At 37.1% G+C, this 21,627-nt stretch overlaps 1 protein-coding gene across 1 annotated transcript in view; it reads left to right on the plus strand.

Annotated features, from left to right (window-relative positions):
* The window catches only part of LOC306864016 (GDNF family receptor alpha-2-like), a gene marked incomplete at its 5' end in the record, with an annotated part of 63,283 nt that extends 51,198 nt beyond the window's left edge, over positions 1 to 12,085 (plus strand). The window contains 4 exons of the mRNA XM_079407670.1: positions 290 to 430; positions 666 to 853; positions 6,433 to 6,477; positions 10,751 to 12,085. Coding sequence (XP_079263796.1) covers positions 290 to 430; positions 666 to 853; positions 6,433 to 6,477; positions 10,751 to 10,903 — 527 coding nt within the window. The 3' untranslated portion in view covers positions 10,904 to 12,085. The remainder of the gene's footprint in view (positions 1 to 289; positions 431 to 665; positions 854 to 6,432; positions 6,478 to 10,750) is intronic.
* Positions 12,086 to 21,627: the final 9,542 nt, after the last annotated feature.

Below are 21,627 nucleotides of genomic sequence, written 5' to 3' on the forward strand. Positions count from 1 at the left end.
TTTTCATAAAGTAATCTGAAATAATTACTACTTCTGCCGTGTAAATTAGGCCTGCAATCAGAGAACATTTTAAATTGCATCCTTTTAGCCTTTTACCTGAAATGAATCCTGGAGGGTTAAAAACCCAGTCATGCTGTGAACAAACGGACCTCTAAAAGAGAGCAGACCAACAACCTCTAGCCATTATACTCAGCCAAACAGCACATTATACTCCAGACAGTGAGATCTATAAACCAACATGTTCCCACCTAATGAATATTTATGAGAATCTCTACCCTTGGCCTTACAGGATCAGATGTGACTCCAAACTATGTGGATGCGAGCCACATCAACATCACCATTTCCCCTTGGTGTGGCTGTCGAGGCAGTGGAAATCACGAAGCTGAGTGCGAGGCCTTCCTCCGAGACTTCAGAGAGAACACTTGCTTGAGTGAGTGGAGATGAAACCTCACGTAACCTCACGGCCTGAATAGCCATCCTTATGGGCTTAACCTAAATAGCACATTAATGAGAAATGCTATGTCTTATGGGCATGTGATCTCTTTTGCTGTGTTTTTTTTGCCACATGAAAATTTCATGGCTTTTTCATGCATGTTTCTATTTGCATATGTGTGTGTGTGTGTGTGTGTGTGTGTGTGTGTGTGTGTGTATGTTTCGGTGTGCAGGAAATGCTATCCAGGCATTCGGTTATGGCACGGATGCGGGTCTAGTTCCCATCACTGAGACTCAGTCAGCAGTCCCATCAGTACGGACCAATCTGCAACCAGCTATCATCACCAAACATGTCATCAACTCAAATGATGTCAAGCAAATAGACAGAGCATGCGTTTTCTCCACATGCGCCAACCTTCAGGTAGGTCTGAAAATTTGTGACGTTTATTATAATGGTTTATGTGAAGATTATTTTAAGTTCACTTAAATTAGTTATTTTAAAAGTATTTTAAATTATAAAATTGATATCTCTTAATTATAATGTAATGTTTAATGGCTATTCAATGGTTAAATATTATAGGGTATTTTTTTTTAAATAGGGAAATCAGTATTACTACAGTATTATCAGTGATACTTGCCTCCAGTCATAAAAAAGATGCCATTAAACAAATATAAAAAAAATGTTGTTTGTACATTAATTTGAAGATTGAAAGTGAAATTGCAATATAAAAGTATATTTAAAAACTTTAATGTTAGGTGGGATTAATCGCAATTAATTTCAGAAAAAAATGTGCGATTAATTAGTAAAAAAAAAAGTTCACAGCCATTCATAGTGTTCACATTGTAAGCTACTCTCTCCCAGGATCAGGAAACAGTATACAGTAAATGAATGTTTGCGTTGTACTGTTCTGGAACAGTGTTGTAAACATAACTTAACCACTGATTTCTAGTTGTGTACTCATTTGGAAGGCCAAACAAAGTACTTTCGCTTTCACAACGAAACACACAGCGTCTCCATGACATGGCGGCAGCAGCAATACTACAGCGAGAATAAAAGTCACGCATTCTTTCATTGCGTATACATTTGGGCGGTGTTATGCAAATATTCCCACAGCATGATGTAGACATGTGGGGGCGTGTTTGAATGAGTCTTAACTTTTATAAAGAATCTCTCTTTGGGTTTGAGACTTTAATCTTTGCAACTTTACAGATCTTATATATGCACAAACAACTTGTTACACTCCAAAGACAAAGGGAAACATGAAATCGCATAATATGACCCCTTTAAAGATGAAGTGTGCCGTTTTTATTATATTAAATATTAAATAATTTTTTTCCTATTCCAGTTTAACCTACATTCTCTGAAAAAGGCACAAGACTGTTACTAAAGCTTACCTAATTATATGTACACTTTAGGTACTAATATGTAACATTTAGGGGTAAATAAGGTACAAAGATTTACCTTTAGCTTTGGAACCTTAAGACAACACCCCAGTGATAGCTTTGTACCTTTTTCTAAGAGTGCAGTATGCAGAGACAATTATAAGTAAGATATTTGTAGGATGATTTCACTAGAAAAGTCCAAACACTGGCATTAAATTAATGTTTTCAAAACATTAAACCAATTCAAAACCAACGGTGTGAGTTTGGGTCAGAGCTATATGATTGACTAGCCAATAGCAGAGGGCCTTTACTAATAGTTGCTGTGGGTTGATTTTTTTTTCCCCGGGGTTAAAGGTTCAACATTTTGTTAATTATATTTCACTGGAATTCTTGTATTGGATTATTTTACTCTACCCAAAATATACTCTACCAATGCTAAAATTCTGCAAGTTGATGAGACAGATGGTCTTATCAGAGCCTGTACAGTTACTGTATGACAAGGACCAGGAAAGAGTAGCATCAGAACAAGATTTTAAATAGAGATTAATATTTCATTTTCAAATGGTTAAAAAAGTAAAAGATTACCACCTACAGCAAAGGAATTTGTTCATTAGCTGTCAATCTTAAAATGATTTTGTTTATGAAAACAGACAGCCTTTATGATTAGTACTATACAGTGATTTTCAAGTATTGCATACCAATCAATATGTATTCTAGGTGTGGGAGTGGCATATTTCTCATTGTGGTATTTGGGCTACAATGAAAAAACCTTGGTGTAGAAACAATTTTTAACTCTGAAATTGCTAGTAAATTTCACAAATAATAACAAAGAAATGGCAAATAACAACTGAATTAAATGCAAGATTTTTAAGTAAACAAAGTATTTTCTTTTAAAACATACTCCAATAATCATCTATTTACAACTTAGAGAGTAGGGATGAATTTAGATAAATCAGGACACTTTTTGTCATTGAGACTTTCTTTACTCCTATAGTTTCAATGGTCATTGGGCTAATTATGATTGTCCAGTGGGTTGGTTTGGTTACACAGATCTCTTTTTTCTATGCAGGTGGCACAGAAATTGCACAGTTCACTTTTAAAGTCATAAAAAACATTCATTACCCAATATTCCCCTTTTTTGTGTAATGGGAAATAGTGCTAGTATTTCTGTAAGCCTGTACATTCAATTTGGATAGTCCTGAATTGCCCTGAATGTCAAGATCAGCGTTAAAACATGTATCGCTGCTTTGTGCATGTATAAAAGCAAAACACATCAATTCCATTAAATTCCTCCTTAAAACTAGGTCAACCCTTGAGGACACAAACTATTACAATCATTAAAATAACTGAGGGAACCAGAATTCCTCTTTGTGGGGGGAAAAAAATCATGTTTTACCTGAAGATGTGAAGACTGTCTAGTGGAAGGTAAAACACTTTTGTATAATTCAGTATGCAGGTGAATAATTCATAAACAGAGCATTTGTCAGCTCATGCAGAGGCCATTTAGAGTGGACCTGCAGCATGGCTGTCTACATCAACGAAGTCTGTAATACCTGTAAATCATGAAATATTTAACCTTAGTGCTCAGATGGAACAAAGTTTCGAATTTGGCCCATGAAAATCCTGTCTCGATAGTCAGCTAGATAGTGAATGTTGATTGCCACATTGATTTCAAGGATGTTAGTATGATTTGTCTTGTACACAGGAAGCTATGTAATCCTATGAAAATAAGTGATGTCATCACAAACACTAATTTTACAGCTAATTCAAGTTTGAAAGGGCCTGCATTATAGAGATATGACTTAGTGTGACCACTTCCATCCTATCGTGCCTCGCAGTTTTGTCCTAAGTCCTGAGGATTCAGTTATAAGCCCCTGGGTACTGAAGAAAATGACTGTACTCTCTCATCCATGCTGAAACAAATTATAAAAACTCCACAGACAGAAATATCATATAGTCGCGCGGGAAATAACTATTTTAATTTATGTCTCCAACTGTTGTAGGAGGCATCAGTCAATCTGTGAAAAGTGGTTATCTGACATGGCTGCTTGTATCTCGATTACTTGGTGCGTTTACAATGCTGCGTTGAATGTTTTGAACTCGCCCTCGTGGTAAAGAATTTTACAGTATGGAATGTGTTGATTGAATAAGCAGCCATACTCAAAAATGTCAAGTCTCTGATTATGTGTGTATCTCATTGAAAATATTCCAGCTGTCCATAAAACGGGGAAAAAACATACATTTCCATAATAGTCAGTTTTTCACCTGATACATATACAGTATATATCATGATTTGAATGATTTGCTACTCTGTCAGAAAAAAAGTCGAAAAATTATACTTTTAGTGGTACAATAGCTTTTCACTGGGGCAGTACCCTCAAAGGAATACCCCAGCAGGCACACAACAAGACATATAAGACATTGATATTTGGTTAAATTTCGGTTGCAACGTCAGGTGACCAAAATTCAATGTCAATTCAAATTGTAATGTCAATGTTAATTTGATGTCCAATACCGACGTCAACTGGTGTTGATATGTTGTGTTTAGGTTGTGTAACCAAAATCCAATGTTAAGTCAACGTCAAATTGGTATCAAATAATGACGTCAACCTGAATTTCATTCTCAACCAAAATGTGATGTCCAATGCCATGTCCAACGTCAACCTAACGTTATATTGACATCCGGTGCCTGCTGGGACTTTTGTACCTTCTTTACCCCTAAAGGGAGCATAGTAATACCTTAGAATAGTAATATGTACTCTTATGGTACTATTATGAATCCTTTAGCAGTAAAAGGGTACAAAGCCCCAGTGACAAGCTGTTGTACGCCTGTTTTTTTTCTGAGAGTGCAATTTTAGCCACAATTGTCCACTTTGGACATTTTAGGGTGGATATTGTCAGGTATAACAGATTTTGTTTGTTTCAAGATTGCTTTACTTGATAATTGTGCTGGCTGAATCTATGTTCAAATGCTATTCCACCCAAGGCAACAGTTTATTTTGAAGAAGAAAATTGGTATAGTTGTATAAAAAGAAGGCATGTTTCTGCTGAATAGAATGGCAATATGTACTTTCAAAAATGCAGGTTTTCCATAAATTTTAACTGCATTTTCTTTGTGTGTTTAAAGGTCATGTGTGAACAGAACCAATTGTCCACATGAACACGTTTGAAAAACATGATTATCTACATTGTGGAAAGAAATGTCATGAAATTGGACAGATGCTGTAAAAGAACTGCTTTCTATCCAAACAGATGGATAAATTAGCAGAAAGATTACTGGAACTGCTCAAGATTCTATTAAATATGACAAAATACCCAGCCTTCTTCAGGACCAATGTATTTACAACACTGAAAGCACATGACATCACAAAGTATAGGGGCATTTTATTGCTTATGTTGCTACAAAGGAGCAGAGGGCACTTGGTTAAACTCGATTACAGGTGGTGGGTGAATATACAGGTGTTTGGGTTGAAATATTGGGGGCGTAAAATGGCCACAACTGTATAGCGAATTCGCCATGGAATATTTACAGATGGGTACAAAAGGAAATACATGTTTTCTGAGATGAATCCATTTCCTGGTGCAGCTGGGATTTGACTGCACTGTAAAATAGGGCACTGAAACTATCAGTTATTAATAATGCTTATTAATGTCACCCTACCTGTGAAGTTCTGCTTGGGTTTCTGTTTGCTTGCTTTCGTTTCAAGCTGCTTGTTAATCCTCTGAAGTCAGTGTTTTATCGTTAAAAAAAAAAGATAAACATAAGTGATTCCATGCTTTCTTTCTTTCTTACTATTGTATATTACAGCACTGCCTCCTGGACCATAAAACAGCTCTAAAACTTTGCATGTTCCTTGTGGGAAAAGCAATTCAAAGAATCAATCAAGCAAACCATTGTGCAATTTTTCATAAAGCTTCTTAATTATGGTTTTACATCAAAGAGGCTGCATTTGTTGTTATTTTTTTCTCACAAAGACGAGGTGGTATGTTTATAATTGTTTTCTAGCTAACAAACCATAACCAGCTGACAGCTTCTTGAGCATGTTAAGAGTTTGCTTATGTGTCATAGCTTCAAGTGTTAGAGTATCTAATGCATTTATTCTGCTTCATAGCACGAGAAAAAACACCTGCTCAAAGCACAGAGTCAGTGCACAGAAGTGACACGACTGGCCACATAATTTACATCTTCAGTACAATCAACTGATTTCTGTCATTTACTGAGTATTTAAGGGTTAGGTTTGTAATGTCTGCACGCCATCTGTTATTGGTCAGCCAAACAGACCTGCATGCCATTCTGTTAAGACAATGTTGTTGTGTCTAGCTATTTGAGAGCACCACAGTTTACACTTCTCAGAGGAACCAAACGTCAGATGACTGACTTACAGTCTCTTCATATAAAACTATGTATAAGCTAAGTAACATTCAACTTTAACTTCCATATTACACAGTTCTACTACAGTTTAGTGTATGTATTTTTTTAAACCCAGGACTGAAATTATGTACAGTAGATTACGATGGAATGATGGCTGGAGGGCAGCCATACACAATTAACACTGAACAGTACAGTATGCAGGTTATGGTCACATGATGCTAATAATATTATTTCTATTTTCACAGGACAGTGAGCAGAAGTGTTCTAACAGTTTTGAATGTGCTGATGAGGTAAGACACATTTCACCTGTACAATATATCATTACATAATTATGAAAGTCCTTCCTAACTTAAAACTTAATATTTCTCTACCCAGCTAACAAAGACCTTTCTCAGAACTTTGGCTAAAGTTCTGGAAAGGTTCTCTTATAGTTATGAACAAATGTTCTTCCAATAACATCAATGGAATGTTCATTCAGAGTTATCTAGTCTTTTCTAACGTTCTCAAAAAAAAAAAAAAAAAAAAATCATTCATGGAACATTTTTTTTTTTAAATGACACTGCGTGATAAAATTCAACAATATTTTTTAAATTGTAAATGTTTAGAACAAACAAACTAAATATTTTCTTTTTAAATGTGAGAACATTCAGAAATAATGTTTTCATAACTTAAAGGGAACATTAGCTATATGTCCTTAGTGCTTTTTTTTTTTTTTAGCTGGGTGTGTTATTTTTATTTATTTATTTTTTCTTTTCAAATTACTTAAATGCACAGTTTTTAAAAATGTAAAAAAGTTTTATCACAATATCATAATTAGGTGACTATGAATAAATTTTAATAATTTTATTTCCTTTTATTATTTTGTCATGATGCTGCACTAATTTCTAACATGAGGAACTGGACATATTTGTTTTTGTGAAAAGTGGGGACATCCCATAGGCGCAATGGTTTTTATACTGTACAAACTGTATGTGCTATTGCCCTACACCTAAACTTAGCCCTTACTTTCTCAAAAAAAAACAGAAAATACTTTCACCAAAAAACTATCTCCAGCAAATTAATTTGTCAGACATGACTTGAACTTCAAATGGGACCGGCTTCTATGGTCAGATGAAACTAAAAAAAATAGCTTTTTAGCAGCAAACACTTAAGATGGGTTTGGTGAACACAGGGATAAAAAGTACCCCATGTGTACGATGAAATATACTGCTGTATTTTTGATGTTGTGGGCCTATATTTCTGCTGGAGGTCCTGGACATCTTGTTTAGACACATGGCATCATGGATTCTATCAAATACCAACAGAGAAAAAAATCAAAAAGTGACTGACTTTGTTAGAAATCTTATAATGGGCCATGTTTGGATCTTCCAACCAGACAATAATCCAAAAACAAACCTTAAAAACAACACATAAATGGGTCACTGGGCACAATAACAAGATTATGCTGGCCATTCCAGTCCTCTGACCTGAACCCTGTAGAAAATGAGTGAGGTGAACTGAAGAGAAGAAGCACCAACATGGAGCTGTGAATCTGAAGGATCTGGAGAGATTCTGGATGAAGGAATGGTCTCTGATCTCTTGTAAGGTGTTCTCTAACCTCATCAGGCATTATAGAAAAAAAAAACGAATTATATTGTTGACAACAAATCTACTATGCTCGGTTTCTTTTAATTTATTTTTAACAGAGAGTAGTACAGTAGTAATGCTAAATATTATATTACATTATGAATGAATGAATGAATGATGCATTTATATAGCGCCTTATTGCGTATTGCTGTACACCCAAAGCGCTTTACAATCATGTGGGGGGGGTCTCTCCTCAACCACCACCAGTGTGCAGCATCCACTTGGATGATGCGACGGCAGCCACAGCACAACGGCGCCAGTGCGCTCACCACACACCAGCTACAGGTGGAGAGGAGAGAGTCATAGAGCCAATCAAGTGGATGGGGATTATTAGGATTATACATATATAATATAGGATTATATGTATTATACATTATATATATAATCTGCAGTACATATATACATACAAGGAATAAATTATTGAATTATTGAGCCTATGTATGCTGACTTTCAGTTCATTTTTGTGACAGGCTTAATTTGTTCACAGAAAGGAAACTCAAATGGCAGAAAGCAACATCCTATTTGTTTTCTTTATTTTATTACACACAATGTTTTGATTTCATTGTGTGTACACAAATAAAAGCAGACCTTTATAGATTGATGCATTATTAAGACGAAAATAAGTGTTTAAAGTTGATTCTGCATAAGGAAACAGTTGAAGTGATCATGTCACATGAGTGCGGGCGCGCACACACACACACCAATACACATCAGTTCCAGCATTACTAAAGTTGGTACTTTATCAAAATAAAATACAGTGACCCAAACATCAGCGCACACGCCTTTCTGTCACGGTTGGAACGCGACTGAAGTACAAAGCCTATAATTTACATAATAAATAATAGTTTAGCATTCAGATATGTTACATCGCAAATATGGAAATATTATGGAATATTTGGATTTGTGCCAAATGAGAGAGGTAGGATACACGAGCACAAAGCTCCATTTCACAAACAGTCCACAAGCCTTTAAAGTATACTCCTTTGTCAGTCTATGTGAGATTCAGAATCAGCACATGGTCACTGTCTGAGGGCTTTGTTTTCAAGCAAAAACAAATAAAAGATTTTTTTCAAAAAACATTTTTTTTATTATGTTATCATATTTTTATTGTGTTTTATTGCATTAGATAACTGGTGTTTTTTAGTTATTTTTTTAACCTATTGAAAATAACCCAACTGCAGTTTGATTGAGATGAATTGGAATGCACAATGAAATTATTATTATTTTTTTTCATTTTTTTCGTGTTGACTACGTACACAAAGTGTTTCAAAACTGCATACATACATATATATATATATATATATATACACATACACTCACCTAAAGGATTATTAGGAACACCATACTAATACTGTGTTTGACCCCCTTTCACCTTCAGAACTGCCTTAATTCTACATGGCATTGATTCAACAAGGTGCTGAAAGCATTCTTTAGAAATGTTGGCCCATATTGATAGGATAGCATCTTGCAGTTGATGGAGATTTGTGGGATGCACATCCAGGGCACGAAGCTCCCGTTCCACCACATCCCAAATATGTTCTATTGGGTTGAGATCTGGTGACTGTGGGGGCCATTTTAGTACAGTGAACTCATTGTCATGTTCAAGAAACCAATTTGAAATGATTCGAGCTTTGTGACATGGTGCATTATCCTGCTGGAAGTAGCCATCAGAGGATGGGTACATGGTGGTCATAAAGGGATGGACATGGTCAGAAACAATGCTCAGGTAGGCCGTGGCATTTAAACGATGCCCAATTGGCACTAAGGGGCCTAAAGTGTGCCAAAAAAACATCCCCCACACCATTACACCACCACCACCAGCCTGCACAGTGGTAACAAGGCATGATGGATCCATGTTCTCATTCTGTTTACGCCAAATTCTGACTCTACCATCTGAATGTCTCAACAGAAATCGAGACTCATCAGACCAGGCAACATTTTTCCAGTCTTCAACTGTCCAATTTTGGTGAGCTCGTGCAAATTGTAGCCTCTTTTTCCTATTTGTAGTGGAGATGAGTGGTACCCGGTGGGGTCTTCTGCTGTTGTAGCCCATCCGCCTCAAGGTTGTGCGTGTTGTGGCTTCACAAATGCTTTGCTGCATACCTCGGTTGTAACGAGTGGTTATTTCAGTCAAAGTTGCTCTTCTATCAGCTTGAATCAGTCGGCCCATTCTCCTCTGACCTCTAGCATCAACAAGGCATTTTCGCCCACAGGACTGCCGCATACTGGATGTTTTTCCCTTTTCACACCATTCTTTGTAAACCCTAGAAATGGTTGTGCGTGAAAATCCCAGTAACTGAGCAGATTGTGAAATACTCAGACCGGCCCGTCTGGCACCAACAACCATGCCACGCTCAAAATTGCATAAATCACCTTTCTTTCCCATTCTGACATTCAGTTTGGAGTTCAGGAGATTGTCTTTACCAGGACCACACCCCTAAATGCATTGAAGCAACTGCCATGTGATTGGTTGATTAGATAATTGCATTAATGAGAAATTGAACAGGTGTTCCTAATAATCCTTTAGGTGAGTGTATATACATGTACTTTTTTTTCTGCCCCTAATTGAAATGTTTTGGCAATTTGATTGGCAATTATTTAATAGGCGTTTCCAGTGTCCTCAATATCACTTTTCATCTTTTAGTCTAACTTTAATGACATTATACTCCAGGACGTGACTTCATTCAGGAAAACAGCAGCAGAAACATTAAGTCAGCAACAGTCATTGTCATTTAATAAGCATGTTAACAAATCAAGTTAAGATTAATAAAGTTTAAGCGCCGGAGCTTTACAAGAGCACATTTAAGATAGTCTCCTATACACTTTTAAAGAAATACCACAAACACATTCATTTTTAAACATTAGTGAGTAGCGAGTAATTGGGAATGACCCATAATCTTAATACTTGAACTGAAAAAGTTTGTAATATTTCCTCAGAATGTGCTGAACCCTAATATGGAAGGATCCATTGACTCGGTGGGCTCTCACCAGGCTGACAACAACAGAGCCAGACATTCATCTGTGACTTCAATCAGTGTTTCTGCCGCCACACTGACACTGGCCTTTGCACTGGTCAATCAGGTTCTGTAAACACAGCCTGACTCTACAACACCAGGAAGCATCTGATGGATTCTTCTGACCTCAGTCAAAGAACTTCTCTAAAGTGACATTGATCTTTCTCTCTCTCTCTTAGTGTGTGTGTATGTGTGTGCATCACACAGCATCTTTAAAAACCAGTCGGAACAAAAAACAACAAATCCTTTGCAGGAGCTTCTAAAAGACTTGAAACACCACTGCCCCATTGAAGAGAAAGTGAGGAACCACCGGCGGCTGACACTGAACTTGGAGAACTTCTACAAACGTCTTATTTTAGAAGGAAAACAGCCCACCGGGTTCTCCAATATCATGACGGCGGGTTGATCGAGAACAGGCTATAAAATGCAATTATGTGACCCATTGATGAACTCTCTGTATATTTACCTAGATATATAGAGCATCCATTATAAAAAAAAAAAAAACTTTCACTATCTCCCCCGTGCACATCAGTACAGTAGTGCTCACTGCCTTGAACATTACCAATAATTCCATGTAAATGTTTCTATTGTTTGAAGAAAAAAAAAAATATGGATGAAATCTTGATTTGTGCCCTCGAATTTGTTTCCGGCGAACTATGTACAAGGGTTCATCCACAACACGTTTGGATCCAATGTGTCCAAACGTGTCTACAATGTGTATAATGATGTTTGTAAGTAATTCTTTTTTTCCTGTTTTATTTCTAAAGAACCTTTAGCATGTGCTGGAAAGCCGAGCAACGCAGGGAACTAGAACAAAAGCGGAGAGCCGGGTGAAATGTATCACCATGGAGAGCCGTCAGTGCCAATGATGTTCGTCTTAGGCTGTTATTATGTGTAATCATTTCTTTCTTGCCAAAAGACTTGGATTATATTCAAAGAAAAATGCTCCAGGGAGAGCGGAACAAAAGATCCATTTGCGGAGAGGGTCAATTGTTGGTGTATTTTATAGTGTGCAATCTATCGTGTGGCCTTACTTTTTTGTCTTTGCTCTGTTCCTCTCTCTTATGTAATGGTTTCAGACCCTACCACTTGCAGAGTACCACCAAGACCGACTTATTTGATTTCAGACGTTCAGCAGCTCCTATAACTCAAAAAGGTCTTGGTTCATTTGTGATGCTTTAAAATGAGGCAAGACAGAGGCTCAAGAATGTGTCAGAAATATTTGTTTAAATCTGAATAAAAACATCCTAGTAATGTCTCGAAGAGTCATGACTTTAACAGCATCTATTGCAGGATTAAAATAGGTTTGAGTGATTATCTTGGAATAAGTTTTGAAACACTTTGCGTGACCTAAAATTACATATTTAAAGTCAACACAAAAATCACAATTGACCCTGTTTAACAATATTCTAATGAAAAATGTTTTCATAGCCTGTTCATATCAATGTGTTCATAGAAACAGCCAGCTTGATCTTCGCCTGAAATGTTCTGCTGATGTTTTCAGCGGCCTTGGTTCTGGCAGTATTTTTCCATTCATGTATCGCAAAGGGATTAAAAAAAAAAAAAGTATTTGTTAAGAAGTTATAAGCCATCAACCAATGCAAATGGCTATGAGGTGATTCACAACATTACAAACTGTGGTTTGAAACAAAAAAGTATTAACTGGGCTAGCAAATGTAATAAGGGAAAGAACATAATTCCATGAAACACTGCAAAAATTATAATAAAAACAATGGATAAATATAAAACTATTAATTGAAAGATGCTAATTGAGTATATAAAAAACTATAGTTTACATTTATTGTGAAAGTTGCAGATTCTATATTGAATAAATACTGTTCTTTTTATCCATCAAATAATCAAAGAAAAAATGTATCACAGGTTCCAAAAAAAAAACTTTAAGCAGCACAGCAGTTTCAACATGAATAATAAATCAGCATATTAGAATGATTTCTGAAGGATCATGCGACACTGAAGTAATGGCTGAAGAAAATTCAGCGCTGCGTCACAGAAGAAACAGCTGGGACTGAGGCGTTATGTTGTTGGAAGTAATAATGAAAAAAGCAGTCATCGTTTACTCCTAAATCTGAGCCGCTGAAGACAGTGGATTACTTTTGGTTTTGGGAATGCGCCCCGATCTACCTAACTGTGTTTATGTTCGTGCAAATCATTCGTGATCCAGCTTCACCTACAGAAGAAATGAGTATAAGGTTTTTTTATGAATCTTTGCAAATCGCCTTTCCTACTAATGTGCAAGTTAGCAAGTTTCACGAGGAATGGGGCTGAAGTTAAGAGTCTCTCAGGCCCTGTCCCAGATGAAACACTTCATGTGCACTTGCGGTCTCACGGATTAACAATGGCCGCCGCTTGCGTGTGTCCTTTAAGTCTACGAGACCGTAGGGTGTCCCATTCCTCATTTTAGCATTCAGAAGGGTACTCGCATGTGCCCTCGATCTGCACTTCTGCCGAGCCTGCACTGGGGCGAACTCCGCGGCAGACTTCTACCTGACAGTCAATGCGGCATTACGTCACGAAAGTGCAGACTCAGAGGAAAACCGTGAGGGTTTAGGGTGCCATTTAGGACAGGGCCTCAGAGAGCAGCTTGGAAGAGAGGGGCGGGGTGAGCAGAGCTCATTACCATTTAAAGCAACATGCAACAAAATAAACAGAGCTGTGTTTGACAAGGTAAAAAGGGTGTTGTTTTACAGTCCTTTTGAGAAATTTTAACCAAAGTATGCTACAGACTTTTCATTAAGACTGTAAAGAATCATATCAACTTGTGGAAAATGGGCATCTGATAACCCCTTATATATATACCCCAGAATATATTTATATGTCCAAACTCGGTCCTGGAGGGCCAGTGTCCTGCAGAGTTTAGCTCCAACCCTAATTAAACACACTTGAAGCAGCTAATCAAGCTCTTACTAGGCATACTAGAAGCTTCCAAGCAGCTGTGTTGAGGCAAGTTGGAGCTAAACTCTGCAGGACACCGGCCCTCCAGGACCGAGTTTGGACAGCCCTGATCTAGAACAATGTCCTTTGAACAGACTAGACCAAAGTGGAGATGTTGTGCCATAACGCACAGCAGCAGGTTTGGTGAAAACCTAATAATCAAACATATCAGCATAAACACCTCATTCCAAAAGTCACACATGCTGGTGGAGTGGTGATGATTTTGGGTCTGTTTTGTAGCTACATGACCTGTGGACCTCACAGTCATTGAGTCGACCATAAACTCCTCTGTATATCAAACTATTCTATTCGAGTCAAATGTGAGGACAGCTAAAGTGGGGCCAAAACTGGGTCATGCAACAGGACAATTATCCCAAGCACCCCAGCAAATCTACAACAGAACGGCTGAAAAAAAAAAATAATAATAATAATTAAGAGTTGCAATAGCCCATTCAAAGTCCAGGCCTTATCCTGACTCAAATGCTGTGGTGAGAGCTGTGCCAAAACAAATGCCTAAGGTCATCCACTCATTGGTTTATCCATTCAACCGTACCAGAGTTGTTTAGAACCGGACCGAGACCACCTCTTCAGCTCGGTCTCGGTACAGTTGTTTGGTCCGCACCTGAGTGTGATTGCTGTATTCACACCTGCCCAAAAGATGCGCACCAAGGTGGAAAACGAACTTGAGTTCGATTCAATCAAACCAAACAAGACAGGTGTGAATACACCCTAATTGTGCAAGTTGTTTACATACTTTTTTAAAATTAGTCTTCCCAATAACTCCAATACAGGAGTACAATGTTCTATACAGAATACAATGTTCATTCAGACTGATTCGCAAATGCGAACAAACATTCGTGGCATTGTGTCAGGCTCCATTCTGGTATGTAACACTCAGTTTTAGCTCACTAATCACATAGGAAAAATGGGTTACATTTCACTTTGACTTTAAAGCTGCAGTCCGTAAGTTTTACCTCTTTGTCGCCATATATGTTTGAAAACCTGGAGTTGCAGCTCTGTGCGGAATTATCTTCTGTGCGTGGGGTTGTGATCCGGTGTTCTGGCACGGCTACAATGCGGATGAATCTAATGTTTTGAGGTGAATGTGTAGCTGTCAGTCACCGCACCGGTGTGGATACTATACTCAGGAAAGAGATTCTAGCCTACGTCTTGGAATATATGACCCAAATAAGAATTTTCACTATATATTGCCATCTGAACAAGTAAGTAACAAGTCTGCCATACTTGTTCTATCCAACTGAGGAAAAAAGAATTACAATAAATCATGCTACCAGTGATGATTAAATCTAACGATCGGTTAGCTCATATCACATCAAACTGTGCAAATTATTATTATTGTTATACTTTATTCTCAAATTATTGATGTTAACAACATCAGCATTGCGTGACAATGAGTATAGTGTGTATTAGCGTGTAGATTTAAATTTCTGTACTGTCTAATCTTGTCATGCCATTCGAATTTCATATTAATACATTCTTTTAACCCAAAAAGCAAACTATGCTCCCTTCAAACTGGTTGTCTTTAAAATACATATCCTGTGTAATCCCAGGCTATCTGTGATCAGAAGCATATTTAAAACCGGAATATATTTTAATTTCATTCACATGCGTTTCATAAACACATAATCCTTTCTGGATTACAATCCGCCATCAAAATGATACATTGAATTTTTCTAGCTGCTGTGAGAGAAGGCTAAACGATCTGCCACCTGCATGATATGATAGCCTAGTAGCCTGTACAACTTCTTTATGTTTACAGACGTGGCATAATAACGTAGTGCCATGCTCGAATTTCCCGCTGAAACCTACTCGTACCATTCAAATTAGAAAACATTATTATAAAATAACCATTGTGAATAGGGCTAAAGTAAGGCGGTGGTTTTGAACACTGGCTGGTTATGTACTTGCTCAAATATTGATTTCGGATCATTTTTAACCCAAAAAAGTTACAGACTACTGCTGTAAATGTATAGCTCTCATCATGTGTGAACAACAAATAAGATGTACTGGTAACACTTTACAATAAGGTTCATTAGTTAACATTACTTAACTACATTAGTTAACATGAACTAAGATTGAACAATAATTCTACAGCATTTATTAATCTTAGTTAATGTTAATTTCAGCATTTACTAATGCATTATTAAAATCACAAGTTGTGCTTGTTAACATTAGTTAATGCACTGTGAACTAACATGAACTAACAATGAACAACTGTATTTTCATTAACTAACATTAACAAAGATGAATAAATAGTGTAATATATGTGTTGATCATTGTTCGTTCATGTTAGTTAATAGGGGTGTGCATTGGCACTGCTATCACGATTCGATTCGATTACGATTCACCAGGTAACGATTCGATTCAATTCGATTCTATGATGCATTGCGATCCATCAAAATTCTACTGCACACAAGGCAAATTTTTCATCAGTCATGAGGCAATACAAGCAGATATTAAACAACAGATTTTATTGGCTGCTATGTGTCTCCTGTATCTTTGACATAAAAGTTATTAAATTAAATAAAATGTGATTAAATAAAATGTAATTAAATAAAATGGTACAGGGTATTGGATATGGCATTTTCAAACCTGAAAAAGAAAACAATCAAAATCAGTGCTTTCAGTGCTTTGAATGAGAAATGTTTCTCTTCTCTCTGCTTAAGAACCATTTGAAATTAAATAAATAGAGCAATAAAATAACAGCCAACTTTTTTCAGCAGTGATAGCAGCTCTAATAGCAGCTTCCTGAAGTCCTGTACAAATATTAAAATAATAAGTAGCACTATTTTAACAACAACCACCCAGGAATAAAAATATTGAGTGCAACAGCAGTAACCACTTATTACGGTGAAACTTTTTTCAAGTAGTAAAGTACAGTGCAAACTGTACTTTCTAAAGTGCAAACTATTCTCAACAAAACAGCAGCTTAGCAGCTTTAAGACAATGGCAATTATATGCCTGCCCTGATCCTACATCACATCAACTGCATACAACAAAATATCAACATGTTAAATACAGTAATGTAAACAAACAAAAAAAGTGTGTAGGCTTAGCCTACTACCAAATTTGTGCAAACAAACAACTTCTTCCGTCTGAGTTCAACATCACCATCATCAACAATCCGTTTCAGAGTGAGGAAATGTATAGTTTAACCTAAGCCTACATCATAACTTCTCGCTGTTTAGCATTTGGGAATTTCAAGGTTCTTGTGCAAAAACACAAGCTGATCGACATGGTCCGGTTTGAGAGCGCTTCTTTTTGCAGTGATAACATCTCCTGCAGTGGAGAAGACTCTCTCTGCTGACACACTTGTCCCGGGGATGCACAAGTATCTCTTTGCTAACCTAGAGAGGAGAGGAAATGTGCCCAGATGTCCGCTTTCCAAGCTTTGGGCGCGTTTTTAATAACCCGTCTATCGCGGTCATCTCCCTCCGCCTCAGCCATCTTGCTCGTTGTTGTTGTTATTCCCCCGGGACCGGAAGTATTTGAAACTTCACAACTTTATTTTCCGCCAGAAAATAAACAGTGACATAATCGATTATGGCACTTTGCCGCATCGATGCTGAATCGTTCATGCCCCGCATCGCGATGCATCGCCGAATCGATTATTGTTGACACCCCTATTAGTTAACACATTGAGTAATGTTAACAAATGACACCTTATTGTTAAGTGTTACCAATGTACTAAATGTTGCTCGTTTTGGAAGAAAACAAGTCTGATCAGATTTTTTCCCCAAAAGACTGTCACTCCATAAAAACATAGGAAACAGCTGTGAGAAGCACCGCTGCCCCACAGAAATCAGCTCAAGGTCTGATGATAATCCTTCGCAGTTACAAATGGAATCAACACACAAACACATGGATGTTGTCGCTGTGAGATGTTTGCTGTCAAAGTCCCTGCCAGCTTTGGCAATTCAGCTGCTTTTACTATTTTATGATGCTTCGGCTTATCTGCTGCTGGAGCTTCATAGGTTATTTTTCTCCATAAGATCATTAATGCATTTTAACCTACTAATTTTATCCAGAGTGACAGAAAAAATACTCACAGATGCTTGGACAACACATTGCAAGCACACTCTTGTTGACAGTGACAACAGGCGCTCACTGAGAGTACAACAGATTTAATTACTATTAAGGTTAAATGTCACAATTTAGACGTTTTAAGTTGTCAGCACAGACTTTAATCATTAGACTGCATAATGGCAAACTTAAGTATAATATATACTCATGAGATACTGCATTTAGTTATTTCCTGTTTGCCATCTTGATGTCCTTCATCAGTGAGTCTCCATCTGCTCCACTTCCCCCATCATCTAACCATCATGTGTCTAACTCTCTTCACTAATTTGTCTCAAAACATGACAGCTAATTCATTTGTTATATAGGCCCACATCTGCTGTTCAACTACAAGGGCAGTTTAAAAGAGCAAAACAATGCATTCATTTTCTCATTTGAGACAGATTTCATTACATATTGAATGAATGAATGAATGATGCATTTATATAGCGCCTTATTGTGTATTGCTGTACACCCAAAGCGCTTTACAATCATGTGGGGGGTCTCTCCTCAACCACCACCGGTGTGCAGCATCCACTTGGATGATGCGACGGCAGCCACAGCACAACGGCGCCAGTGCGCTCACCACACACCAGCTACAGGTGGAGAGGAGAGGGAGTCATAGAGCCAACCAAGTGTATGGGGATTATTAGGAGGCCATGATAGACAAGGGCCAGTAGAGGGAATTTGGCCAGGACACCGGGGTTACACCCCTACTCTTTACGAGAAGTGCCATGGGATTTTTAATGACCACAGAGAGTCATGACCTCGGTTTAACGTCTCAACCGAAAGACGGTGCTTTTTGACAGTATAGTGTCCCCGTCACTATACCGGAGCGTTAGGACCCACACAGACCACAGGTTGAGCACCCTCTGCTGGCCTCACTAACACCTCTTCCAACAGCAACCTAGTTTTCACCGGAGGTCTCCCATCCAGGTACTGACCAGGCTCAACCCTGCTTAGCTTCAGTGAGCAACAGGTTGATATGGCTGTGGCCATCTTTAACAATTTGAGTAAAGCATTATGGAAATATTTTTGAATAAATAGATTTTGAATCACATATTTGTAAAGAATAAATGTAGAAAGATTAACCGTAAAACTCCTTACAAAACGAATGCTAAGTTTTGACAGTCCAATGAGATCTCTAATGATACATATACAGTATTGTCATAAAAACTGTTTGTTTGCATGGATAATGGAAACCCATAATACTCTTCCTCAACTTCCTGTGCAAATCTGCCTTCCATCTGATGCAATCACTTAAGCATAGTCATATGCAGGTATGTGTGAACTCATCCATTTAGCTTCCATTCAGCCACAAGCACTGCCTGCGGCCTTCTGGGAGTTCATCATGCCTGCTGGTTAACACCTGCTGAAATTTGCATTGCACTGCATAATAAAGTGCCAAATAAAGAAGCGCTTACAGTATGTAAAAGAATAGCAAACATGTCAAATAATTGCACTGTGGTATTAATGCAAGACGTGATATTAACATGCAGTAATAAGTACAAATTTTACAGGTAAAGTAATATGGCTTTAACATTTACATTTATGGACTAGCTAGCTAGTCACACTAGAAATACAGAACAGTTTTGTTTTTAAATATATAGTATATTATTAAAATGAAGAGTTAGTATGGTCAATGTACTCAATACCTACGGAATCTTGTCCAATGGGGTAGCATACTGTATATTTAGCTGTTTGAAAACTTCTCTGAGATGAAAGATGCATAATTGTTCACTTGACGACATTAAAAAATGAGACAGAGTAAATTGTAAAATGTGACATTCTGTAGTTTTGTCTCATTCATCTTTTAATCATATTTGTAAATGTCTTGACTCCACAGCCAACAGAGCAATTATGTCTTTACTGTTCCAATACTTTTGGAGGGCACTGTATGTGTCCCTGGACCACAAAATCAGTCATAAGATTTCGACACAAACTGAAAGCTGAATAAATAATCTTTCCATTGATGTATAGTTTGTTAGGATAGGACAATGTTTGGCTGAGATACAACTATTTGAAAATCTGGAATCTGAGGGTGCAAAAATATCAAAATACTGAGAAAATCACCTTTAAATGTGTCCAAATGAAGTTCTTAGCTATGCATATTACTGAAGAAAAATTCAATTTTGATATATTTACGGTAGGAAATTCACTAAATATCTACATGGAACATGATCTTAACTTAATATCCTAATAATTTTTGGCATAAAAGAATTGAAAATTGATCATTTTTACCCATACAATGTATTTTTGGTTATTGCAATAAATATACCCCAGCGACTTAAGACTGGTTTTGTGGTCCAGGGTCACATATATATATATATATATATATATAAATATATTTAATATATAAATGTATCATATTTATCTTAAATATATACATGCGTGGGTGTGTATTTATATATACACATAATAAATATACACACTACACACACATATAAACAAAAACTTTTACTTTGGATGCAATTAATCGTTTGACAGCACTAGTTCTAACTCAATCTGACAATGACATCATTATACACATGGTGCAGCTGATTGGTTTCTTTTCAGTAGCCAATGAGCTTTCGGCTCAGCATTCAAATACTTGGCTAGATTGTAGCAGTTGCAGTGCGCTTCAGAAACCCTCCGCCTTTCCCAGCTCCACCTGTCTAGATCTGCTATGGGGTGATTTCATATATGTGCTGCAGCAGCAGTATTTCTTACAGTAAATGCTCACAGCAGCATGTCTGTGGATGTATTGGCTGTAGTAAGTCTCAGTACTTGCTCTGTTGTAGCAGCGTAGCAGATCTATTCCAGCAAGACCAAACACATTTAACACTGACATGTATATTACTATGCTAAACTCTCCCATTTTAAAACAATATGACACTTGCAATTGTGCTGATGTTCAAGGATCTTGCTTGAGTGAATTTGCTTAGTATCTTTTTGATATTTTAAAATAGCTGTAAAAATAAATAATTTAAATACATTGCTTAAAGGGGTCATGAACCACCTTTTTTATTATTTTGTACTGTACTCTGAGGTCCCCTTATAATGTTATCAAGATTTTTACATGAAAAAACAATTTAGAAATAATAGGCTATTTTCTGTACTGTTTTTAACCCCCTCACCAGAATGCTCCATTTGAATAGGCATGCCAGATCGTAGACTCGGAAGTAAACACCCACTGATACGATTGGCTAACAGTTGTGTATGTTTGAATGCATAAATACTCAGTACACATCAAATGACTCTGTAAGAAGAGACAAAGCAATAGTTACCACGTAATAAAAATAGTTACTCACACTTGTGTGTTGCGACATTACTGTTGGATCCAATATAGTCGGCACCGTCTTTTAGTTTCAGTCTTTCTGAAAATCCTGCATCAAATTGTGCCTTGTTTGTAAATGAATCCATGGATGAATGAATCTGAAATTAAATTAATCCGAAAATGAAGTGAACAAAGGACCGATTTCTTACTGATGTGTTCTGGAACATCATTAAAAAATAAAGTTCATTCACTCTAATGTTGGGATCAGAAGGAAGGCAATGCAAAGACTGTTCTTCCACAACTTGGCACTGCACAGTATCTTGTCTTCAGATCCATCTTTATTGTTTGGTTTTTATATGTCTCTTATATGTCAACATATCAAGGGAATTTTGATTTCTCAATTCATGACCCTTTTAAGTTACTTATGCTTAAATGATGACATCTTTCAGAGATACTAAATTAGTATTAGTGTTAATTTAGCACAGCTACACTCGGTATTGCTAAGCAACGAG

Source organism: Barbus barbus (assembly GCF_936440315.1).
Source record: "Barbus barbus genome assembly, chromosome: 45".
NCBI classification, from domain to species: Eukaryota; Metazoa; Chordata; class Actinopteri; order Cypriniformes; family Cyprinidae; genus Barbus; species Barbus barbus.